The sequence below is a fragment of the Xyrauchen texanus genome, chromosome 34, assembly GCF_025860055.1.
Source record: "Xyrauchen texanus isolate HMW12.3.18 chromosome 34, RBS_HiC_50CHRs, whole genome shotgun sequence".
NCBI lineage: Eukaryota > Metazoa > Chordata > Actinopteri > Cypriniformes > Catostomidae > Xyrauchen > Xyrauchen texanus.
The window spans coordinates 20,404,928-20,430,527 of NC_068309.1; the positions used below are offsets into that span (position 1 = coordinate 20,404,928).

General features: G+C 37.3%; 1 protein-coding gene across 1 annotated transcript in view; it reads right to left on the reverse strand.

Annotated features, from left to right (window-relative positions):
• igsf9bb (immunoglobulin superfamily, member 9Bb) overlaps positions 1-25,600 on the reverse strand; it is a 186,165-nt gene that overhangs the window by 35,666 nt on the left and 124,899 nt on the right. Inside the window, 3 exon segments of the mRNA XM_052103778.1 lie at positions 3,130-3,275; positions 8,587-8,728; positions 20,641-20,758. Of these exon segments, the coding sequence (XP_051959738.1) occupies positions 3,130-3,275; positions 8,587-8,728; positions 20,641-20,758 (406 nt within the window).

The following is a 25,600-nucleotide window of genomic DNA, read 5'->3' on the forward strand; positions in this document are numbered from 1 at the left end:
CATAAATTGAAAGTGAATGGTGACCAACCATATACTTAAAAAAAACACCATTAAAGTATCTTTAAAATTGCCCATACAATTTGTGCGGTACATTCCACTATATTGACATTAAACCTTGTTGATGCATTTGATAGCGACATTTGTTATTTGAGAGCTAAAATGTAGGGCAAGAATTTCAGTGAATAATTACTTACATTTTGGTCTGTTCTTCATACAAAGCTATTGTGTGGATTCTGAAGACTTGGAATATAGCAGACAAGTGTTATGGAAAATGTTATGGTGCTTTATTTTTAACTTTTGGGCTTGACAGTCCCAGTCCTTATTCATTTTCATTATATGTAAAAGAGCATTCTGGATCTTTGTCAAAATTCACCTTTTGTGTTTCACACAAGAAAAAGTCTTATGAGTTTATAACAACATAATGGTGAGTAAATGATGATCTATTATTTCAATGCTTAAAGGTATAGTTCACACAAAAATTATAATTCTATCATCATTTACTTTTCCCTCATGCTGTCTCAAAATCTTCACTTCCGCCCAGCTCTCCAATGCACATTCATGAGAGAAGCTCATTCACATGTCCTCATGCTTGATGCATACACGTTTGAGAATTCTCGTTAGAATGTCTGTTGGAGAGCTGGGCAGAAGTGAAGATTTGAATTTTTGCTTTGTTTCTCACCCAAAGCCATCATATCATTTCAGAAGACATGGATTTAGGAAGAAGTAGATAGCAAGGGAGAGAGCAGTTCTTAGAAAAGAAATCCACTGCTCCAACATAACGCCTAGCAAAGTGCCGGGGTCTATTTTTAGCAAAAATGAATCCGGGCGGTCTGGGAGGGGTACAGGAGGATGAAAGGAGTGGTACAGAAGAGAAGATTAGAGCTGAGAAAAATAATACAGAATCAAAGAAGAGAGAGGCAGAGTATGGCATTGTGTGATGAAGACATAAGAATGGAATAGGAAAAAAGAGGAGAGAGGTAAAGAAAAAGGAAGAGGAAATAAGGGCATGCTCAGTGTAAAGATCCAAACTGCAATGCTGTCAGCCACCTAAAGGTGCCGCCAGCACCCAAACTAAGCCTGCCAGAGTGTCTGCAGATGACATCACTGCAGAGAAGAGGGTTTCCACATAGAATGATGTCATTCTTTTACACCCCCCCCCACCCACCAGAATTTTTTCAGTTACTGTCACATACACACTACACTTTATCTCTCTCTCTGTCTCTGTTTGCAACACACAAGCATTAGGTGGCCAGACTGAAAATGTTATTAATCAGCATTTTTGTCTTGTATTCCAGTAAAAATATCCAAATATCATTAAACAAGGTGCATTTACTTGAGAAATACATATCGCATATCATTTTTGTTTTCAGTGAACAATGCATATCCTGTATTAAAGGCACAGTTCATCGAAATTTAAAAAAATATTTACTCAACCTTATGTTGTTCCAAACCCATATGACTTTCTAGGCAAATGCTAGGCAAAATGTTAGCTTCAGCAACCATTCATTTTTATTTTATGGAAAGAAAATACAATGAGAGTTAATGGTGACTGAGACTAAAAATGAATAAGGGTTTTAAACAGCATAAGGGTGAGTGAAGTTAGTTAGTGAGGTTTATATATGTCAATTGAGAAAAAAATAAATAAAATCTGTCTTAATTTACAGGCAAATTATTTAAAAAAAAAAATATTATTATTATATATTCTTTTGCAGTGTAGGGAGGGGAAGATTCATGCAGTCCCTGTCTAGGAATTCAGCTATCGTGTAATTCCTTTCTGCCACTTGTGTTATCCAAGCCAGTTCAACATAGGCTGATCTCCTTCCTCCAAGCGAGGGAATTTGAAAAATCTGTTGCCTTGGATACCACAGTCACTTTCGCAGTGCACATTCCCAGCAACTGCAACATGTTTGAATTTTATTATGGGTTTTTTGGGCAATGATTTGTAAACAAAATGCTAATGTCTCGAAAAGCCACTTCAGGCGGCTTCTTTGCATTAGTCGATCGGCGTGGAGGTTGTGAGCCGTGACTGAGTGATCTTCTAGCTTACTGACTCAAGGTCACTGTTTCAATTCTACTCCAGACTCCAGGGACACAGGCCATTCCAATCTCTCGGCTGCAAATAGACAGCGTCAGCCTGCCCAACAGCGGCAGTTGAATCTAATATGCCTTCGTTGCTGTGTATCTAGATGTAATTTGCTGGGAGAATAAAGTAACCCTCTCACTAATTACAAAAGATCATCATGCAAGTAAAATCTGTCATTCATATATATAATTCTGCATACTGCAGCAAGCCATACAAAAAGATTTAAACATAATCTGATATTCAATGATAAGACAATCTGTTGGTTGTTGCTTGACATCCCTGCTTAATCCATATTCTAATCATATACTCAGGCTGTATTCTTTCTCAATACGTCAGTAATATAAAACCTGCATTACATCATGCATTACATAATGGAATACTAACACGCATGTACTATTTTTATCAGTACTTGGGAATCATTGGTCCATCAAAAATGAATTCACCGCAGAGAAAATGAATAATACCTTATTACACATCAGTCTGGAATACTTGATTCGGATTGGTCAATATCAGCATACTTAACCAATGTCCCTTGCAACTCATCTCTTACACTGTGCTAGTTTTATGTCTCTTTCTTCTTACATTATAATGTTATTTAATATCAGATCAATATTTCATGCCCATTTATTTAGTTGTTTGATTAGTAGCCATATAATCAGTGGGATAATGTACAATCACCCAGTCGTTATAACAAAATAAACCGGCTTTAGGATGATACAAGATCACCATGTCTGGGTTAATTTTGCAATAATGACCAGCATTATATCTTAAATTAGTAAAACAGAATGACTTAATTCAGATTAAACTCAGGAAATCAGTTTCTTATTACACAATCTAGAATGAGCAGCATATCTTTTCTGGGAAAGTAGGGAACTTTATTCTATTCTAATGGTTACTTGCCCACAAACTGCAGTTCATTTCAGTTCATGCGCTGTGCAATGCAGAGAGGTTGTGATTTTTAAGGGGTGCCAGCAAAGGATAATATAATAATGAAAGGGGAAGAGAAGTGGTGGTGTATCAGCAGATTGCTCAGCAGACTGACTCACAATGCACTGTCAGGTACGCTGATGCAGAGGGGGGGCGGCCAAGGCTGTTACTAGGGCCGCAGGTGTATCTCCCAGCATCCTCTGGTTTCACCTGGGAGATGATGAGCGAACCATCGATCAGAATACTCACTCTGCGCTTGAGGTCACTGGAAAGAGAGAAAGAAAGAGTGACAGGACAAACAGAGAGAGAGACAGAGTTGAATTTGCATCAGTGTTACTGATGTTGATTTCCACAATTGACACTAGTTAAATTGACAATGATTCAGACTTTAAAGTATAGTTCACCCAAAAATTACAATTCTGTCATTATTTACTCATTCTCATGTTGTTTCAAACCTCTACAAATAAAATCTAATCTAATAAAAAATATAATCTTTATGCAGCTCTTTTTCCATTCAATGACAGGTCCTATTGACCATGGCTGTCAAGCTCTACAAAAATACACCAAAAAGCACCATAAAAGTAGTCCATACAGGACGACTTGTGTGCTATATAACAAGACTTCTGAAGTCATACAATAGCTTATGTGAGGAACAGACCAAATTTCCCTCTGCCAAAGCTCTAAAGCCACATAGAGTCTAAGATTTTCATTTGAAAACACATTCATTTTGCTACGTTTATGCCTCTCATCCAAACTAAAACACAGTTTTCCATTATTTTGGAAAAAGATGACACTAGGAAACTGAAACCAAGTTTAGCATAGATCAGGCCAAAAATGAAATAAGCTGCCTGCAAGCATCAGTTTTGACATAAATGACGTTTCATCAAGAGCAACGCAAAAATCAATGACATTAGATGACGTAATTGACATCCAACATGATGTGATTTTATGAAAAGCACCATATTTGATTTTTAAAGCTACAGTGGATGAAATTATTTTCAGTGAAATTACATAAATTTTGGTCTGTTCCTCACACAAAGCTATTGTATGGCTCCAGAAGACTTTAGATACAGTTCATGAGACTATTTAGCAGAGACAGGCCACTTCTATTAAAATGGATGGGAGAAATTGGAACACCCAACGGTTAACGGATGTAGAAAGAAAGTCCTGCCTTCGAGGTAAAAGAGCCAATCACCTTTTAGATATAGACATCGCCTGTCAAACAAATCGACGCGCATAAGCATTAGCTAGACAAGCTGGAAAATGTTCGTTTTTTTGCATAATCTGGGGTAAAGAAGCACAATTTATGATACAAGTGTTGTCATATTTTACTGCTGAAAAATTGTCTTTGATTGTAATCTTGATGAACCGTTTTGGAGATTTCGGTCTTTACCCATTCAAATAGATAGGTGCTGCATTTTATGCCGCTTGTTTGCATAAAAATAGCTGCCCCGGAGTGTTCCAAAGATGGCACCGAGTGGACTGACTTGCTAAAAATTCTTTGATTATATGGACTACTTTTATGGTTAAGTTTTGTTTTTTTTACTCCACTTTGGATGTGGCTAGTATGTAGTGTCAATGTATGAAAAGAGCTGCGAAAACACCTTCCTCAATTTGTTCCACAGAAAAAAATATTGCATACGGATTTTTTGACAAACTTTACATTTTTGGGTGAACTAGTCCTTTATCTGTGTATGCCTTTAAAACTTCCAGGAAATCTGGCCCAACTGAAAGCCTTGTCACAATGGCTGAAAGCCTCATGTATTACAGTCCTCTTTTAACAAGAACAAATGGAGAGACCGAAGCAGAGATCAGAGGGAAAGAAATACGCTCCAGCAGGCAAAATGCCTGCGTGGCCTCTATTCTTGCCTGTGCTTCCACCTGCCCTGCTTCACACAGCCATATTATCCTTCTTCTATAGAGTGTACAGGCCACGCATGAGCAAGTCTATGATGGCTCAGGGCACCGCTTCTTATAATCAGTGTTAGCAGAGCGTATGATGACACAAGCACATGCCACTAGATATTCTTGTCATGAGGGAGCGAGGGAGGGGAGCATGTCATGAGAACCTGAGAGGGTCTATGGTGAGGCTGAGAGGGAGGTCAGAGGAGCCTGAATAGAATCAGACTCTTTCAAAGTGCTGTGACAAGTCAAATTATTATGATTATAGGCATTCATCTTGTGCCCTTTTCTATTCAAGGTTAACACAGAGGCCACACTATAGGCATGCATTTTGCCTTTTCTGAGCAACAGAATTTAGTGAAGCTCAATCCATTAAACAAATCTCACATAATAATTTTGCAGGATTCACACACCTTTTGACTAATGAATGTCCATGACATTTCCATGATTTTTTTTAGCTTTCATGATTACTGAATAATGATGTTTAATTAAAAAAAATATATATTTTATAATAAAAAATTGCACTTACAAAGAGCAATTTCTAGCCTGTAGAATATGTTTCAGCTGAGCATAACTACAAAAACTGTCACAAGAGAAATTTACATGACTTCAGTAAAGGCATAGTTCAGCAAAAATGCAAATTATCTAATTATTTAATCACCCTTATGTTATTCCAAACCCCAATCCCGTTGGCTGAATTCAATGCAATGGCAGTACTTATGGACTCAGTTTAACGCTTAATAAAGCACATAAAAATGTCAAAAGTATTCCATGAAACTCATATGACAAGTCTTCCGAACGCATTCAAAGATTTTACGATGAACAGACCGTAATTTAAGTTGTTATTAACTCTCAGATTAAATCATTAATAAAGTCCAAAAACAGCACTGAAATCCAATATTGGAGAATGAATAGCATTAACCATTAATGTTTACTGTCAGTATTAAATGGATCATGTCATTAGAAATACAATTTTCCTATATTTTGACATATAAGAGGTCATTCTACTATAAAGACATACTGTAAATTTAGAAACCTAATCCCAATGCAATAAAAGCATTTATTGAAACCAAGCTGCAAAAACACCTCGTTCTCTACTTCCGCAACATAACTATGTCATTTGGGGGCCCATTATTTCATGACCACCTCAACAGCAACAACATCAATGCCTACCCATAAACAGAGAAAGAACAGGATGGATAGGCCTAGTGTGTCCATCTAACTATTCCTGAACACAAAAGGGGACCAATCTGGGCTATTTTGATTCACTAGACAGATGTCTTTGATCATTGTCAAGTATCAGCTTTTAAAATACATGGTCACAACTCTGAAAAGGAGACCCCATTCTGTTTTATTTAGCTGATCACATTACTCCAGTATTAGCATCCCAACTGGCTCCCCATAAAATGGAGGATAGATTTTAAAATTATGCTCTATCCTCTATCCTAAGCTCTGTCTGGTCTCGCACCTCAATATATCTGTGACTGTCTTGTCCCTTATTCTCCTACTAGAGCACTTATGTCAGCTGACCAACTTCTGCTGAAAGTTCCTCGTTGTCGCTACAAATTGAATGGCGATCATGCATTTGCTATTGTAGGCCCCAAACTCTGGAACAAGCTTCCACTTCATATCAGGACAGCTCCGACACTTTGCCTTTTTAAATCTGCTTTAAAAACACATTTTTACTAATTTGCTTTTGAATAAATTTTAATTAAGGATATAGATTTTAGGCTCAGGTATTTATTAGTATTTATTTAAGGGTATATTATGCATATAATGTTGTGACTGAGATGTGTATTGTAAAGCACTTTGGGTCAACTCCTGTTGTTATAAATGTGTTCTATAAATAAAGGTTGAGTTGACTTGAGTTGAGTAGCTGAGCTACTAGATTGCACTAGATGGACGTCTTTGACCGTTTTGATGTGTTTATGGCGATGTGCGCCTCAGTACAGGATGATACTGTATGTGTGTGCAGGGTGACAAGGTGGATAATTATAATGTATTATATGATTATTGAATTTAGCCAACGGGACTGTGGCAGGGCAGAGGGCGGGGGCGGGTCATGATTATACACACCCGGTCCCTTATCAGGCTAATTAAGCCTCCGAGAGGGATAAAGGCCGATGGCAGACGGTGGTGCGACGAGAGAGAGATAGTTTACGGACATGTCCGTCATGTGTGTGCTTGTGTCTTCTGTTTTAAGTTTACCAATTAAACTATTAGTTACATTGCCAAGCCGGTTCTCGCCTCCTCCTTCCCATTGAACACCTTTACACTGGTGCCGAAGCCCGGGAAGAAGGAGGGATGCTCGTTGCTGAGTCTTCGACACTGCCGTCCACCCAGGGGAGCGCCGCTGCCATCCACTGGGGGAGGGAGTAGACCGACCGCCCAGACGCGGTGAACGGCCGCCGTCCGCGAGGCGAGTGGGGACTGGATTCCCCGACTGCCTGGAGCGATGGAGCCGCTGCCAGGGGTGGAGGAAAGCCCTGCCATCCCCCAGAAACGCGGAGGGGTCGGAGGAAGACCGACGTCCGCGAGGGGAGGAGGGAAGTTTTCCCCGACCGCCTGGAGTGGTAGGGCCGCCTAGGAGGGCCCCCTACACTGTTACAGGAAGTACCCCCCATTTTAATTATTTCTGTTTCCCTCCCTTTGTCCCCTCCCTCGTCTAGGTAGATGTCTAGGTATATTTGTGTCTTCTGTTTTAAGTTTACCAATTAAACTATTATTTACATTGCCAAGCCGGTTCTCGCCTCCTCCTTCCCATTGAACCCCTTTACAGGAACATTTACAAAATTATTTCCTTTTGTGCTTGACAGAAAAAGGAAAGTCATATGGGTCTGGAACGACAAGAGGGAATGATGACAGAATTTTCATTTTTATGTGAACTGCCCCTTTCATTTTCATGACTTTTCCAGGCTTTGAAATCAGTTTTAAAATTCCCTCAATGACAGTGGGATCCCTGACATAGCAATGTATTCCCTAACAGTATTTATTACCCCAACCAATTTCTAACATATCTATCTCTAAGTGTGATTAGAGAAGCCAAGATTGACACTGATATTATGATTATTATTATTGGATTATTTGAAATTGTAGCTGCTGCACCTCCATTAATTGTCAGTAAAATGGTTCACATATGGACACAGAGAGATACAGAGACACACACAAGGTGTGTGACCTCCAAAAAAATTTAATGACACACTGACACACAATGAAATGCACACAATGTAAACACAAGTGAGAAACACACAAGAAACTGTCATAATAAACTTTCCGAGAAAATAAAAAATGAAGTTCACTTTTAACTACATTTAATTTCAAGTGTTAAAACTTTTTCACTCTTATAAATATATTCTTATACATTTTCACTCTTGTAAATATACCTTTCATACTAGATAACTGCAGCCTACTGCAATGAAACTGTGCAATGATACTGACTGTGTATCGAATGTACATACATTTCACCACCCACACAACTAGATGTTTGTCAAAACCTTAAAGGTTTACAAAAATGTTCACCAAAACCTAGAACAGTACGACAAATAGTCCCTAATGTCAAACTCACTGAAGCCTGAATGGTGATGACGAAACTACATGGACTGTGACAAAATCCACAAGGACACAGGACTCAGACAGTGGGGAGTATGGTATAATGAACCCGATCATAACTTTACTTCTTGAAGTAGACGTTATCTTCCTCCCAGAACCAGGTGTACGTTAGGTTGCCAGGATACGCCTCAGCCTGACAAGTGAAGAATGCATCCTGGGATATGTTTACCGTTATGTTGTCTGGTGGAGAAACAATAAATGGGGGTCCTGAAATAGAAAAGAGACAAATGATGAATCAGCATCATATATCAGGAGGTGTCATGTCTTATTGAAGCATATAGCAACCTCGGCCCTCTTCAAGAACAAGAGAAAGAGTAAATCTAAAATATACAATTGAAGTCAGAAGTTTACTTGCACTTAATTTGAAGTCATTTAAACAAATTGTTTTGTAATGACATTTTTTATAAAATCTTACAATAATAAAGAAAAGAAAAAAACATACATATATATATATATATATATGTACAAACAACATTTAAACCCCACAACCACCCCTACCCCTCCCAATCCCCAACCCCGTCCCCAAACAAACATCCCTGTGGTCACACATAAGTAGATATACAGAAATAAATAAATCAAACAAACAAAAAATATCATATTCAACCAAAACTACACTACTCTCTCCATGCCCCACCCTGAAAGCCCTTCAAACAAAAAGTTACCCCGTCTTCCCAATGACACCTCTTCAAAAGCCGCCACCCTCCCCATCTGCACCACTCCGGAAATGGAGGAGCCCCATTTGACCTCCAACCCCTCAAAATAATCTGCCTGGCAAATTCTCTATGTGACTATTCCCCACATCGATGACTGCTCCATTGCCCAAAACACAAAGTCCAGGGCAAAACGAAACCTGAGTGCCCACCACGTCACACACAAAATTCTTAACCTTCAACCAGAATTTCTGGATCTGAATGCACCACTAAAAAACAAGGGCCAAGTCTCCATCCTCCGATTGGTATCGCCAGCAGGAGGGTATGTCTTTAAGACCAAGCCTATAAAATCTAGAGGGGGTCCAATCAAATCTATGTAAAATCGTGAATTGCATATGACACACCGTTGCATCTCTAGATATAGACTTGATGTTTTTAAGAATCCTAGCCCATACTCCCTCCTAGAGGTCTTCACAGGTCCAAAAATGTGTGCCCAAACCCGAATAGACCTGGAAATGTGCAATCCGGAACCGACCTGGACCCGTCTATTATTTGAAAGTTTGGACCCGGACCCGGTCGAGACACACAGACCCGATTGAACCCGATCGGCACAGATCCCACAGCTAATTGCTATTAACACAGCTAATTAAGTTTATTTACAAGTTGTGAAAGTAAAACTTTGTGTCTTAACTAATGTTAAATTAGTAGCCATCTCTCCTGTACCTGACCTTGACACATACAATCCATCCTCCTTGCCAAGAAAGTTGGTATAATAACATCCATGATTTTCCTCTCTTGCTGATTGAAAGAGCATTTATAATCCACTCATTGTGGCTGCTGATGTTAGCTTTACTAATTTGCTGTCATCTGTGCTCTCTGAGATTTGTCTGACCATAGATTTTAGATAAACAATGCGAACAAACTCAAACCACAAAATCTCAAAAACCGCGCAGATGCGAATAATGCACTTTGGTTTACGTCATCTGTCAAACACCGATATGGCAGAATATGTCCCGCCATCTAAATAAAAGAGCCAATCATCAATTGCTAAAGTCATCGGATCACTGCAGAAGTTAAACAGACCCAGGGCCTGAAGTACAAGAATGGGACCCGAACGGAAACCTACTGACCGTTACAAATATGGACCCGAACCCGTAATGTGTCCCGGGACGGTCCCGGGTCCTCGGGTTTGGGTGGACCCGTGAAGACCTCTACTCTCCATCCCCCAGACTCTGAATTAGCAGGGAGTAATACACTGATGCCTCATGACATTTTCTTAAAGCAGTAATCACCACTCCCAGAGTTTCTGCCGCTTTAGAGAGGTGTATGCTACTCCCAAAAATAGTACACAGTAGATGCCGCATTTTGGGTTCCCAAAATGTTGAACCAAATTTTCAAAAGAGTGTATTAACCTCCCTCACAATCCACTCTGACCAGCATAAAAGGGGACTTATTAATACATAATTTTGGGTTCTGCCATATGCTTGAGGTAACATTTAAATAAATGTCAGAGTTGCACTCGGCATGGACAAAAGTGGCGTAACGTGGCGTAACTTAACTTCTTCGATTAGTTTTATAGTGTGGCAGCGGGGGCGTGGTCAAGCGCCCGTCCGGGAGAGAAAAGCGGTAAGGGCGCTTACACCTGAGCTAAATTATGTCTAACACCTGTCTCTAATTTCAGTGAGCACGGGGAGAGCGGCATAAAAAGCAGCCAGAGGGCCTCCATGGAGAGAGAGAGAGACAGAGAGATATGTGTGAAGCTGAAGGCTCAGTGCTGTATTGTATATATCGTTGAAGCTGTCTGTATTACATTGGTAAAACATTAAAAGTGACTGACCTGAACTGCCTACTGAGAAGTTCTCTTACATATAGAAAGGCTTTGCAATGGCCAAATTGGGCAAGGACTTACTGTTCAATACCAAAACAGGGAGGGTCTCTCTCAGGTGGAAGTGACAAATGAGCTAAATGTCTGAGACTGAATGCATAATACTAAAACAAAATCTTAGGTAGGCCTATCCCACCTTTGTCAACCGGCCTATGCAACTTATTGAAATGTAATCTGGGACGCTTACCATTCCAAATGAAGGGCTTCACTATGCTATAAAATTGCTTTAAATAAGAGAGGGGGATATCTATAGGGAGAGATTGTAGCAGATAGTTGAATTTATGAAAGTAGTGAAATGTAATGAAGCCCACCTGCCCACATCGCTCAAAAACAAAATTATTAGGGGATCAAAATTAACTCTAACTAAATCAGAAAAATTAGCTGGGATTAAAATGCCCAAATACTTAATACCCTGTTTGGGCCACTGGAGGAGCCAGGCTGGAAAACCATTACTGGGCAGTACGCTGTCAGAGCCAGAGCTTTGGATTTAGACCAATTAACTCTGTATCCTGAGAACTTGAAAAGGAATGAATACTTCTGTGGGGCAAAAAGCTTCTGTGCTTTGTCCCCCGATTCAAAGTATGACTGTCTAGCACTGAATAGCCAAAACTCCACCTTCCATGACAAAATAGTATTATATCTGTATTTCAATCGGATAAATTCTCTGAGGCCATCAGACGACATTCGGTGCTTCAGCTCTGCCTCTGAACTTTTAATATTCCCTTCAAACTCCGCAAGTTCTCATGCTTTGGTTTTTTTGATGAATGAGGCATACTGTATGATCCGACCCCTAAGAACTGCCTTAAGTGCCTCCCAAGCCACACCCACAGAGGATACTGTGGACCAGATGGTCTCCATATAAACATTGATTTCAGCCTTTGACATTTGTTGAAAATCAGGATTTTGCAAAAGGGATCACCTCTAATCTCACCAGGCTTGATCTGAGACTAAGAAGTTTCCAATTGAGCAATCAACAACAGATGAAATTAGGGATTTAGATATAAAAAAAAAATCTATTCTAGAGTAAATCTTATGAACTGATGAAAAAATGTATAGTCCCTCCCAGATGGGTTTAAAAGTCTCCAAATATCTGTAAGACCAAGATTTTCACACGCATCAATGTTACTCTAGGGGGCTTGCGCACTTTTGCTTCACTATGATCAAGGACTGAATCATCAATAGATTAAAGTCTCCTCCCAATATTATATCATATGGGGTGCCAACGGTTTGAGACATCTCTTCAAGATCTATAAAAAAGCCCTGATCGTCAGCGTTAGGTGTGTAACTATTAGCCAAAATCAACCCTGAATTTCTGCTAAAACATTAATGACTCTTCATAATTTATCTTTACTCAGTTTGAGACATTTGAATTGTAGATGTTTACTTATCAATGTAATGACTCTCCTGCTCTTACTTGAGCCAGCACTTAAGTAAACACATCCACCCCAAATCTTCCCATATTTCAAGTTTCTTGAAGAAACACAATATCATATTTCTTATGTTTAAGAAAATAAATAACATTCCTTCTTTTTATGGGGTGCCCCAACCCATTCACATTCCACATGGAGAGAGACAATCCACTCATATTAACATTTGACATTTTGACATATTAGAAAAAATATAAGATAAGAAAGACCACATTCCAACATTAGTTCAGTAATAAAACCCTGAACTTCCCCCTGAACAAAAAAACTTTGCCATCTGATTGCTCAAGTCCGGTGTTTCTATACAAATTTTGTGAGACAGAATTACATAACATAAGATAATCAATAAAACAAACTCTAGCCAATAAGTAGAATAAACACAAAAAATGTGTAGATTAATTCATAAAACTGTATCGAAGGTGTGTTCATCCACAAAACAAACTCCAGCCGCTAGCGGCACCAGCACACACACACACACACACACACACACACACACACACACACACACACACATACAAAAACAAAAAGTTTCCTCGGACAGTCAAACGAATGTTCAGTGACCTGGCTGTTTCATAAGTGCAGCAGATTACTTAATCCTTCCAATGTCCTGCAAAACAAAGATCTTTTCATCCACAACTGTCCCGAAGGAGTGTTATTCCACAAAACAAACTCCAGCCACTAGGCGGAACCAGCACAAAAAGAAAAAAGAAAGGCACCCAGTTTCCTCAGACAGTCAAATGTATGTTCAGCGAGACTAGCTCACATGGAGGCAATGTGAGAAACACACCATGACTTCCTTGGTCCGTTGATTTTATTAAAGACATTGCTTGTTGTGGGCATGTAAATATTTTACGGCCATCCTTAGAATCTATTCTCAATTTGACCAGAAACATCAGTGCAAAAGCAATCCTCCATCGATGCAAGAGATTCTTGCAGGTGTGTTACTACACAAAATAATCTCCAGCCGCTAGGCGTAGCCAGCTCAAAAATAAACAAAATGGCACCCAGCTTCCTCAGACAGTCAAGTGTATGCTCAGTGAGGTAAGCTCACTTGGGGGCCACGTAAGAAACACCAAAAGGCTTACACACCCCATTGTCTCTATGAAAGACAATGCTTGGTGTGGGCATGTAAATATTTTGTGGCCATCCTTAGTATCTATTCTCAGTTTGACAGAAAACATCAGTGCAAAAGCGATCTTCCATTGATGTAAGTAGGGATGTCCCAATCAGCTTTTTTGGCCCCTGATCCCGATCCGATATATAAATATTAAATATCTGTCGATACTGAGTCAGATCCGATACTTGTTTTTGTCTAGATAATAGAGCTGCAGACAGTTTTTGTTGGTTTACAAAAATAACTAAGTAAACAAAGTAACTAAAAGATGTCTTCAGCTTAATGCATTTAACTTAGTGCAGCTATAATTTTTATAAAACTCACATATAAAATCAACTTCTACTTAGAATGGTTTAATAGCTTATTTAACTTTTATATTCAGGTACAAAAATAAATCACAAATCCATTGAGTTCTGTATGGATGAATAGAAATCTTACACTTACAAATGGTGTAAACAGCTTGACTTGAATAGTCAAAACCAAAAAATTATTCTATAAAACAAATAATTTTTTTGCAATTCCACTTAAAAGTGGCGTACAGTTAAATTTGAACAGGCCCAAGTTCAACAATAATGAAACAGTTATTAATAGTTTTGTTGTCAATATCAAAATGCCATTGTGACATACTGACAACCAGTAAAAAACATGAAAGCATCACACACCGCAGAGATACATTCAAAAATAAGAAAAATATATTCATAACAAGCTCTAAAACTGCTCCAGTGAGAAATCATTCATATCTATGGTCTGTTTACTGTCTTTGAGCTTTGCTGTAACACAAATCACTAATTATTAAGCAAATGCATGAAGACGCGGTGTCGTTATTGAAGGTTAAACAGTTATATTTATTATTAGTGGTATTGTGACCAACATTAATCTGATTTATATTGGGATGAGTGACTGATGATGAGTAAAGCTAAAAGTGCTCATAATTGTCTCTATCACCCAACACAACATCTGATTGTCTCAACTCAAGCCATGTATCGTGTATTTGCATGTTTATTTGTTGTTTAATTTGTTTTTAAACCTGTTAGCAGCCTCTGTATCCTCTTCCTGTTAACTGTGCAACAAGACCAAATAACTACCGTAACGACTGTAGAAAATGGGAAAATGTATGTTCGTACACATGTAATTCTTACATGTTTTTAAAAACAAACCGGCATATTCATCTCAATTACATCATGTCTGACAATTTAAATTTGTGAATGCTTAGAATTGCCAACAACTCCATTCTATCATGCTTCAAGGGCTGAGCAAGCACTCATTCATTAGAGGAGCAGTGCTTGTGTGATTGCCTGCATGCTGCAAAAAAGATCGGCCCTAAATCTAGAAATAATCGGCCACTCGTCGATCACTGTTTTAAGATGAATATCGGCCGATTTTGATTGGTGGGCGATCGATCGGGACATCTCTAGATGTAATAGTTTCTTGCATTCCTTGAATCGATCATGTTTTCTCTTGTCAAATTTACAAAGTATGGGAACAAGAAAATGCTGTGATTTTCCAAGAAAGCTTTCCTTTGCTCCTTGCTGGCGTAACACATGACCTTTATCGGATGATCTCAGAAATTTGGCCAAATTTGATCGGGCCTGTCTCCCTCAGCGGATCTGAGAACCGGGACTCTATGAGCTCACTCGATTTCCAGCTTATGGCCTGTTATGCCGAGCAGACTCGGGAAGAGCTCGTCTAGGAACTTCACCATATCTCTGCCTTCCTCTTGATCAGAAATTCCAAAAATTCGGATGTTGTTTTACCGATTATCCTCCAGTTTTTCCCAAATACGTTCCAAGTTTATCTTGGTCACTAGCAGATTAGCATCTTATTCCCTCTCTGATGACTCTAGATAAATTATCTGTCTTTTGACGTCCCCAATTCTTGTAACCAACTCAGAGAATTTCGCCTCCATTGATCAACGTATTACATCAAGATCCTCCAGGTCAGCTATGACTTTCGCCAGCATCACAGACATGCTCGCCAGTTACCACTGAATTTCTGTCCAGACCAAGTCCCTGGTCTACGGCCCTGTCTTAGGTATCAGCTTGAGCATGTAAGTGTCCTTTAATATCCAGAGCCCGAGGATTTTGAATTCTTTGACACGTTGACTTCTTAGAACAGTTACGAAGCTGGGTGTATCTCATCTCACCGGTTTATGATACAAAAAGAATTAAAAACTAGAACTTGTTTTTCACACGTCCGACCCTCGCGTGGCGCAACATGACTCTTTCAAACTAATTTTTTAACTACTCAACAGATTTCATATTAGCAAACTATAGTTTTGACAAACTTACAGACAGATTGTTTCACTTTTAATTGACTATATCACAATTCCAGTGGGTCAGAAATGTACAATCACTAAGTTATCTGTACCTTTAAGCAGCTTGGACAATTCCAGAAAATGATGTCAAGCCTTTAGGCAATTAGCCAATCAGCTTCTGATAGGAGGTGTAATGAATTGGAGGTGTAGCTGTGGATGTATTTTAAGGCCTACCTTCAAACTCAGTGCCTCTTTGCTTGACATCATGGGAAAATCAAAATAAATCAGCCATGGCCATAGAAAAATAATTGTGGACCTCCACAAGTCTGGTTCATCTTTGGGAGCAATTTCAAAATGCCTGAAGGCACCACGTTCATCTGTACACACAATATTATGCAAGTATAAACACCATGGGACCATGCAGCCAACATACCGCTCAGGAAGGAGATGCATTCTGTCTCCGAGAGATGAATGGAGTTTGGTGCAAAAACAGCAAAGGACCATGTGAAGATGCTGGAGGAAACGGGTAGACAAGTATCTATATCCACAGTGAAACAAGTCCTATATCGACATAACCTGAAAGGTTGCTCAGCAAGGAAGCAGCCACTGCTCCAAAACCACCATAAAAAAGCCAGACTACAGTTTGCAAGTGCACATCTTACTTTTTGTCCTCTGGTCTGATGAAACAAAAATTTCACAGTTTGGTCATAACGACCATCGTTATGTTTGGAGGAAAAAGGGTGAGGCTTGCAAGCCAAAGAACACCATCCCAACGGTGAAGCATGGGGGTGGCAGCATCATGTTGTGGGGGTAATTTTCTGCAGCAGAGACTGGTGCACTTCACAATATAGATGGCATCCTGGGGAAGGAATATACATGACTGATTGAAACAACATCTCAAGATGTTAGCCAGGAAGTTAAAGCTTGGTCACAAATGGGTCTACCTAATGGACAATGACCCCAAGCATACCTACAAAGTTGTGGCAAAATGGCTTAAGGACAACATAGTTAAGGTATTGGGGTGGCCATCACAAATCCCTGACTAAATCCAATAGAAAAGTTTTGGGCAGAACTGAAAAAGCATGTGCGAGCAAGGAGGCCTACAATCCTGACTCAGTTACACCAGTTCTGTCTGGAGGAATGGGCTAAAATTCCAGCAACTTATTGTGAGAAGCTTGTGGAAGGCTACCCAAAATGTTAAACAATTTAAAAGCAATGCTACAAAATACTAACAAAAGTGTATGTAAACTTCTGACCCACTCGGAATGTGATGAAAGAAATAAAAGCTGAAATAAATAATTCTCTCAACAATTATCCAAACATTTCACATACTTAAAATAAAGTAATGATCCTAACTGACCTATGACAGGGAATGATATCTACAATTAAATGTCAGGAATTGTGAAAATCTGAGTTTAAATGTATTTGGCAAAGGTGTCTGTAAACTTCTGACTTTAACTGTAATTGCTCCCAATCATGTGCTTTTTTAATGCTGCTAGTTTGTAAATACATTTTCTGTCATATGTTACAGCTTTAAGACCCTGCCAATCAATTGTGGAGTGACATCAGTCACAAGGCACAAATTTATACAGAAATCAAGTACATATTGTAAACATCCAATACCTCATTTAGTGTGGTGTTCACACAAAACAAACTTAATCAAGATAACTGTTTTTATAAAAGTGCATGAAGCAGGATTTCAGAAGTCAAACCTTAAGAAGTGTGCAGAATCAGAGCCTGTGACTGCTCACACAAAGTCTGGTACAATGACACAAAAGTATACATTTTCGTCCAAGTCCAAAACAGATATTATTATAATTTTTTTTTTTAATGTAGAAAGTTCTTACAATAAATTATAAGAAGTTTGTGAGAACATTCCAAGGTGCAATTATTTGAAAATTCTATGGTAAATCAAAAAGACAAATTGATCTATCTATTAAGAGCTGGAGGTTCTCATTGAGGAAATTACTGCATGGAAAATAGTTCTCCTTGGGAAGCTTGATATTCATATCACGTCGGAAAGTAAGAGGCGAGTATGGGAAAGTGAGGTGGAGGCTGTCTCTGCTGTGGCTAACTTGGTTAGGAATGTGGATGGGGTGAAAAAGAGAGTCTCAGCTTTCTAATGTTATATTTATTATGTTTCAATGCACTGTAAAAACGATGTACTATGTACTAACATTAAATACATACAAGACAATGTATTTACTGGGTAAATACATGTTGTTCTGCAAAATGGCCACATTTATTAGGAGTAAGGATAGGGTTAGGGTTAGGATTATGGGTTAGATTTAGGTTTTGGGGTAAGGGCTGGGTTAGGGGTAAAGTTAACAGTGTAACTTCAAATATAATTAAATGCAGGTCATTTAAATGTAATTACAATGCAACAACATGTACATAATAAGTACATTGTATCACATGGTTAAGTACATAGTAGTTAAGCCCACCTAATATAAAGTGGGCCCCAATACTGCTGCATACTAGCACACATTAGCGCAGTACACCTACACATTTCCTGTGCAGGAACACAACTCCAGCGCTAGCTCAATTGTAACGAGATCATACAGGTACCACACGGTATTACCTTACAGTCTAGATTTGGAGCAGCCATCTCATTTGAATATCATTGGCTTTGATGATGAGAATTCTGCCTAGTGTGAATGGGAATGAGCATGAGAATATGCAGTGGTTTACAGGTCCGTGGGCATAGCTTTTGTTGTCAGTAAAAGTACAAAGAGAGAAACACTACAGATGCCCCCCCCGAATAGCACACATACTTAAACTAACTCAGCTCCAAAATTATTAATTTCACTTATGTATGTGTTGGCATCAATATATTTATCCCTTTAAGCTCAGAGGGTGTTTTTATAGATTTCCTGTTTTAGCTGCATACTCAATATTAAAGGATGATAACTATAAAAAATTTTTTTTAAAAAAAAGTAGGGTCAGGTGTTTGGTAAAATTGTAAAGAAAACTTTTCAAATTTTTTAATGATTTAGATTACGATATATTCTGAGACTCTCAGCCTAAGAAACTGCTGAAAAAAACATAAAACTTGATATATCCACTTATTTTTCTGATTTTACTTAATATACCTCATGGTGTATAATGAATCTGAAATCCAAAAAACTTTTTGTTTTGTTTTATTGCAATCATTTCAACTGTAACTGAGTAGATTTTGTGTTGCTATGACAAAGCAATCAAAAGTTATAGCATTGCAAAAATAATTTATCCTAGTGTTCAAAAACGTCTCCAAACAAATAACACATAATAATTGTAAATAAGAACTAATTACACATGCAAACACAACAATGACTAAAGGTTTGCATAGCATGCAGACATGATTTTAATAATGAGATTTTACAATTTCATTCTGTGCCATTTGAGTCATCATTGAGTCTCTGTTATGTTCTTGGCCCCTTCTTCTGGTGGCCACATGTAACAGTCACCAATTATATGTCTTTCTGCCTGATTTGAACCTGATTTGAACCAACCCGATTGGGTTGGACCAACCCTATTACACTACATCATTTCCAATGACGTCATATCCAGGAAAGCTAACGTGTTTTCAGACAGATTGCAAGATGCGAGATAGCCAGATGCTGATGCTTTGAGAGCTTTTGAACAACATATGACATATGGCTAGTTGATAGGTTTATTGTTTTTACTGATTACATTAATATGTACAGCGCAAAACTATTAATAAATTATCAAAATGGAACACTTCTGATTTGTCTGCAAATTTCAAACTTGTTCAGTTTAGGTCATAATGCCTACATGCATTGTAAATTATAGCTTATACGCTTTCAAACAATGCCTACTGTATTTTGTGTTGATCAAGACTGTCGTTTTTTATATTTTTTATAATTCGTTTATTTCTTGTGGGCCCATCCGAGCATAAAGGGTTAAACTTTACCTAAAATAAAACTCCTATCAGTAGGAAGTATTCTGAGTCAAAACAAACGGTTCCTTTAGAACGCGAGTGTGCAATTTCTGTGTCACTAGTGTAACATTTAAGGGTTTAAAGCTGATTTGAATAATATTATGTTAAAATACTTTCTCTTCTTACAGCTAAATATGCAGAGACAAAATGTTTACCAACCCCTTGTATATATATATATATATATATATATATATATATATATATATATATATATATATATATATATATATATATATGTACATTTAATGTTCATGGGATGGGCAAAGCCACAAATTACTGGCTTGGTTAAACAAATAGATTCCTTCAGCTCATTAATCATGTTAATGAGTAGATAAAGCACCAATCTACTGTTTTATTACCATGTTAATATTCGGTCTCACTGACATTGGGACAATAATTTGAGCAATATGCCCATATGGCATGTTAAAAGCAGGAGACATATCCCAACAGATTGTGATCCCAACAGGAAAAAGCCTCTTTGGCTGCTCTATGGTAAGAGAGAGCTCTGACAGTGAGCCCATTACTGCTTTATACTGCGCCAGACAGTCAACATATGAGTCCAATTAGCTCTGCAGCTCTGCAACATGGGTGCCATGCAGCATGCAGCTTTGTATGCATGACTAAACTGACACAAACCCACACAAACACAGAGAGAACTGTTCAAACACACTGCACAGCGCTTTGAGTGTGGAGAGAGAATATAATAGTGATATCAGTAGTACTGAGATCAGGAAGAAAGTCATAAAGGTATGGAACAACAAGAGGCTGATCACAGATTTTAGGGTTAGCAAAGGTGGAGAAATGCAGAGAACACTTTAACATATGCATACACATCACATTGAATGGTCCTACCTTGGACGAGTAGACGTGTGGTATGGACGGCCTCTCCCTGCTCACTGTAAGCTCGGCATGTGTATGCTCCCCTGTCCTCACGGCTGATGGAAACAAGAGTCAGGCTGCCATCACTCACCTGCAGAGAGAAGTAAAATCATTACCTACTGAGATGAACATTATAGAAACCATGAAATAAAAATTTGATTTTTGTGTTTTTTTTGGAGTTTTTAGTCCATGCCTATTGATTTTGAAGATATCTATATGCTATTGACCTCCTACAAGTTGATGAAATTAATCTTTAATTAACCTGTTCGAAAGATTATCTTTAAAATGGGAATTTATGAATGTAATGTTCAGTACTGTGCAAACGTTTTAGGCACTGGTGAAAAATGCTGCATAGTAAGGATGTCTTCAAAAATAATTCCATAAATAGTTTTCATTTATCAATTCATGTCTTGCAATGTCCAGTAAACATAAAAAAAAATTTATCAACATTTGGTGTGACCACATTTGCCTTAGCACCAATTCTCCTAGGTACTCCTGGATGCAGTTTTTCTTGGTGGTTGGCAGATAGGATGGTCCAAGATTCTTGGAGAATTTGCCACAGTTCTTCTATCTGTTTAGGCTGTCTCAATAGCTTCTGTCTCTTCATGATATCCCAGACTGACTCGATGTTCAGTAGGGGGTCTGTGGGGGCAATGCCATTTCTTGCAGAGTGCCCTGTTCTTCTATTCCAATCTTTTCTATTTACAAAAGTAATGTTTGGGAGTCTAAAATATATATTTCCAATTGACAAACTAAAGCTGAAGATATACATAACTATCTTAAGATAAATGTTTTTGTGAAAGATCTTATGTACCTAAGACTTTTGCACAGTAGTGTATGTTTTTAAAATTCTCTCATAAGTCAGTATAAACCAACTATATTTGCTAATTAAACAGCTCAGCATGATTTTGTAAAAATGGTTTACTTCAAGTCAACAGTTGTGCATTCACAGTACATAAAAAACTTTTTCTCTTTGTGTCCAAACTCAATGATCATTACACAACGTCTCATTTCTCACCCCAGTGACAGATTTCACTCTATTTCTCCTTTTTTCAATCTACGCAGATACGCCAGCAGAAATGATGTGCACAGGAACCCTACAGCATGATCAACATCCCATGACACATCTATTTCCTCACTCTGGCATATTAATGGCAACATTTCTATACATTTAACACGCACGTACCACTTTTACACAAACAGCAACCTCAGAAGTCGTAAAAAAAAAAAAATGATGCAACAGTTTGTCTGCACCACAGTACAAACAAAAGTGCTTTGCAGTGAAAGTGTTGTGATCTTGAGACATGGAGAGACTGCGTAGGAGAAATCAAACAAACCAGGCCACTCCAACAGAGTCTTAAAGATCAATGTACAGCTCTCGTTCTTCACCCACAAAAGTGTTATTTCCATTTTACCAATGGCAGAGCAGCTTATATAATACGCATACTATTTACTATAGTATAATAAAGCATACTATTATTAAATGATATGATAAAGCATTCAAAAGTTATAGCTAGGGCTGCAGCTAAGAATTATTTGGATAATCAATTAATCTTCTATTATTTCTAGGATAAATTGATTAATCAGATTAAAAAATGCCATTTTATTTCTTGTATTTTATTAAAATCAGATTTTTCAAAAAACTGAAACGATAAAGTGAGCAAAGATTTGATTTGATTTACATTACTGGAATCACAGTTTTATACTCTCACAAAATTTTTAACAAAGCCTGAACATTTTTAACAAAGCCTGAATCATGAAAAGATAAGTTTGAATTTATTATTATTATTATTACTTTCAGAACATATGCGAAACAGTACCTTTACTTGTAAAACTTAACAAAAAATGCTTATCATTAAAGAGTAAAATGATCCATAGGGCATGGAGTGGGACAAAAAATCAGTCCAGCAGAGAGCCATAGTGACACAAGTATAGAAATATTAATAATTCTGCCCAGCTGAAAAATGCATAATTATGTTAGATACACATGATTGTACACTGTCACTTATTACATACATTTAATTATTTTAATATTATAATTTTTTTAAATAGTATTTTCACTGATTACATGTTTCTAAACTATTCTTTAAAAAAAAGTAAATTGTGTAAAATAATGTTTGCTACAGTATACATTTACTAGTGAAATCAGACGTTATATGTGGCATTATCGGAAGGACTTTCAAATATCAGGACCCTTAGCATTAGTATACATTATATTCAACATATATTCATTACATACAGTTTAATAAAGTAAAATAATCTGAAAACCCTGTGCAAATTAACTTTCGCACTGAAAAGATTGCTCAATGTATTACACGTGCTTGAGGAGGACATGAGGAGAAAACACTTTAAAAACTGGCACACCTTTACTGCTGAGACTTGAGCCTGATATCCATGAAAGCTGGATATTGTGAAATTGTGGTATGAAGATGGACAGTTTAACCATGATTGCGCTCCCTTTCTCCATTGCAATAGGTTTGATTGATGTGGATGTGTATGTTCACTTGCTCATTAGAGTTTAACTGAGACTCGCTTGTGGTAAGAACAAAAAGTTTTGCAAAATATGCGGCTGATTTTGAATTCACAACATGTTTACATTTTAAAACAGAAAATAACAGTAAAATGTAAGTGATGCTCTGGAGAGAAGCAACTCTTGCACATCAAACAGCACAAGCACTCTGTCAACGCACCTGATGCAGCAACCGCTCCACATTAAACTGTATGCTTATTATGATCTTCTTTGAAGTGTTTATAAGAGCTCTTATGTGCTGGATATCTTGGGTCATATTTTTTCCACTTCAATTTGTCTCCATTGTTACATAATGCAACACATTTTTCACTTGGCTGTGAAGTGACGTCACTGACAGGGCTTCTCCATGCTTACTGCAAATATCCAACTAATCGATAATAAAATTCATTGTTGATGATTTCCATTATCAATAATTATGGATTTTATCGAGTAGTTGTTGCAGCCCTAGTTATGTAATAAATGACATGAATTAAAAAAAAAGTTATCCTTGTGTTTAAAAGTGTCTCCAAATATTAAAAAATTCTTCAAACAAATAAAATATAATAATTGTACATAATAACGATTTACACATGCAAACACAACAATGATTAATGTCTGCATAGCAAGCAGACATGGGTTTAGTAATTATATTTCACAGAATGAGTTTCATTCTGTGTTATTTAAGTCATCATTGAGTCAGTGTCATGTTCTTGGAACAATCTCCTGGTGGCCATACGTAACAGTCACCAATAAAATGTCGCTCTGCCCAAATATGGATGACTTTTAGCACCGATCTGAACCCAATCCGATTGGTTTAGCCTTCCATGAAGCTACATCGTTTCCAATGACGTCATCTGATCCAGGAAAACTAACGTATTTTCAGCCAGATATGCAAGATGTCAGATAGCCAGATGCAGTGTGCACTATGCATATTAAGGTCTTCTAAGTAATGGTAAATTATATTTTATATTTGGTTTATTTTTCATAAAGTTATAAGCGAAAACGCAACATATGGGCAACAACTGTTTGAATTAAACATAATAGTCAAAGACATGTACTTACAGTAGCTATTACTCTCTGTATTGCTGTCTGTGAGTAAAGCAAATTGGACTCGGAGTTGGACTGTTATGTGGACATATTTGATCCAATTCTACATTACTTACTCTGTACTTTACTTTTTAAACACTCTGGAGATACTCCAAACCTGAAATTTAGGACATGTCCATACTCTTAAATTTTCGATAGAAACTCTATATAATGTCATTGTTTTTCAAAGTTTTTTAGTGGAGGAAAATGCTGTTACAGTGTGGACAATGTGTAAACGTAGCAGAATCAATACATTTTCTACTAAAATCTTAATAGTGTGAATGTGGCGTTAGTCAGAAAAATGCTTGCAAGTTTCACTACATCCATGAACATTCATGTACAAGTAAACATCAAATTCCATTTAACTGCATACAAAGGACATACTGAACAAACATAAAGCAGAGATACATGAACAATCTTTTTTGTCATGCTGTGAGGCACCAATGAAAATGCTGCCTGGTGGCCTGGCAGGTAGTGCACAACATGTTGCATAGTGGCACTTATGTGCAGGTGCCCCAAGTTTGAATCCAGCTTAGACCATTTGAAAAATAAAAACATGACAAAATATATTTAATATTTTTTTAAATAAAATATATTTTGAATTCTAAAGCCTAATAAGATAATGATTATAGTAATTATGTGATATATCTGGTATTTCTAGGAAAGTTATGGGCAAGGAAAAATGTATCCAAAGTTTATATTAATAGATTTTTTTGGGCTAACTATTCCAAAGTTTTGTCTGTGAGTAAAGTAAATTAGCTGGTTGTATTCTACTCTCTGAGAGCTTTCCAAGAACATATGACACATGGCTATTGTATGAGTTTGATGTTTTTACTGATTACAATAATATGTACAGTATAAAAATACAAATTAATATGTACACTATATGTATGCATAAACATACATTTCACATTTACATTTGATATATAGCATAATATTATACTACTGTATATATATTTATATACACACAAATACATTTACAGTATATATAGTTATATTGTTATTTGTTTTATACTATATATAATGTTATTAAATATTATACAGTATATATTCATATTCTAAATTCTTATTTAAAAAATTATATAAAAAGTCACTCATTTTCTTCTTTTTTTTTTTTTTTTACAAACATTTCATATATTCAGACATGACTGTGAAATATTATTGTCACTTTATCTTTCTGTCTTTCTTGTTCTAATCATATTGGACTTTTCAGTGTAGAAAATTCTAAACAAGGCTGCTCTCTGTCTTCTCTCTAATCTGAAATGATAGGGCATATAAAACATGATTCATTAATAAGGATTCTCTGAACTCTTTCAAGCTTTGGTTGTTAGCTTGCTG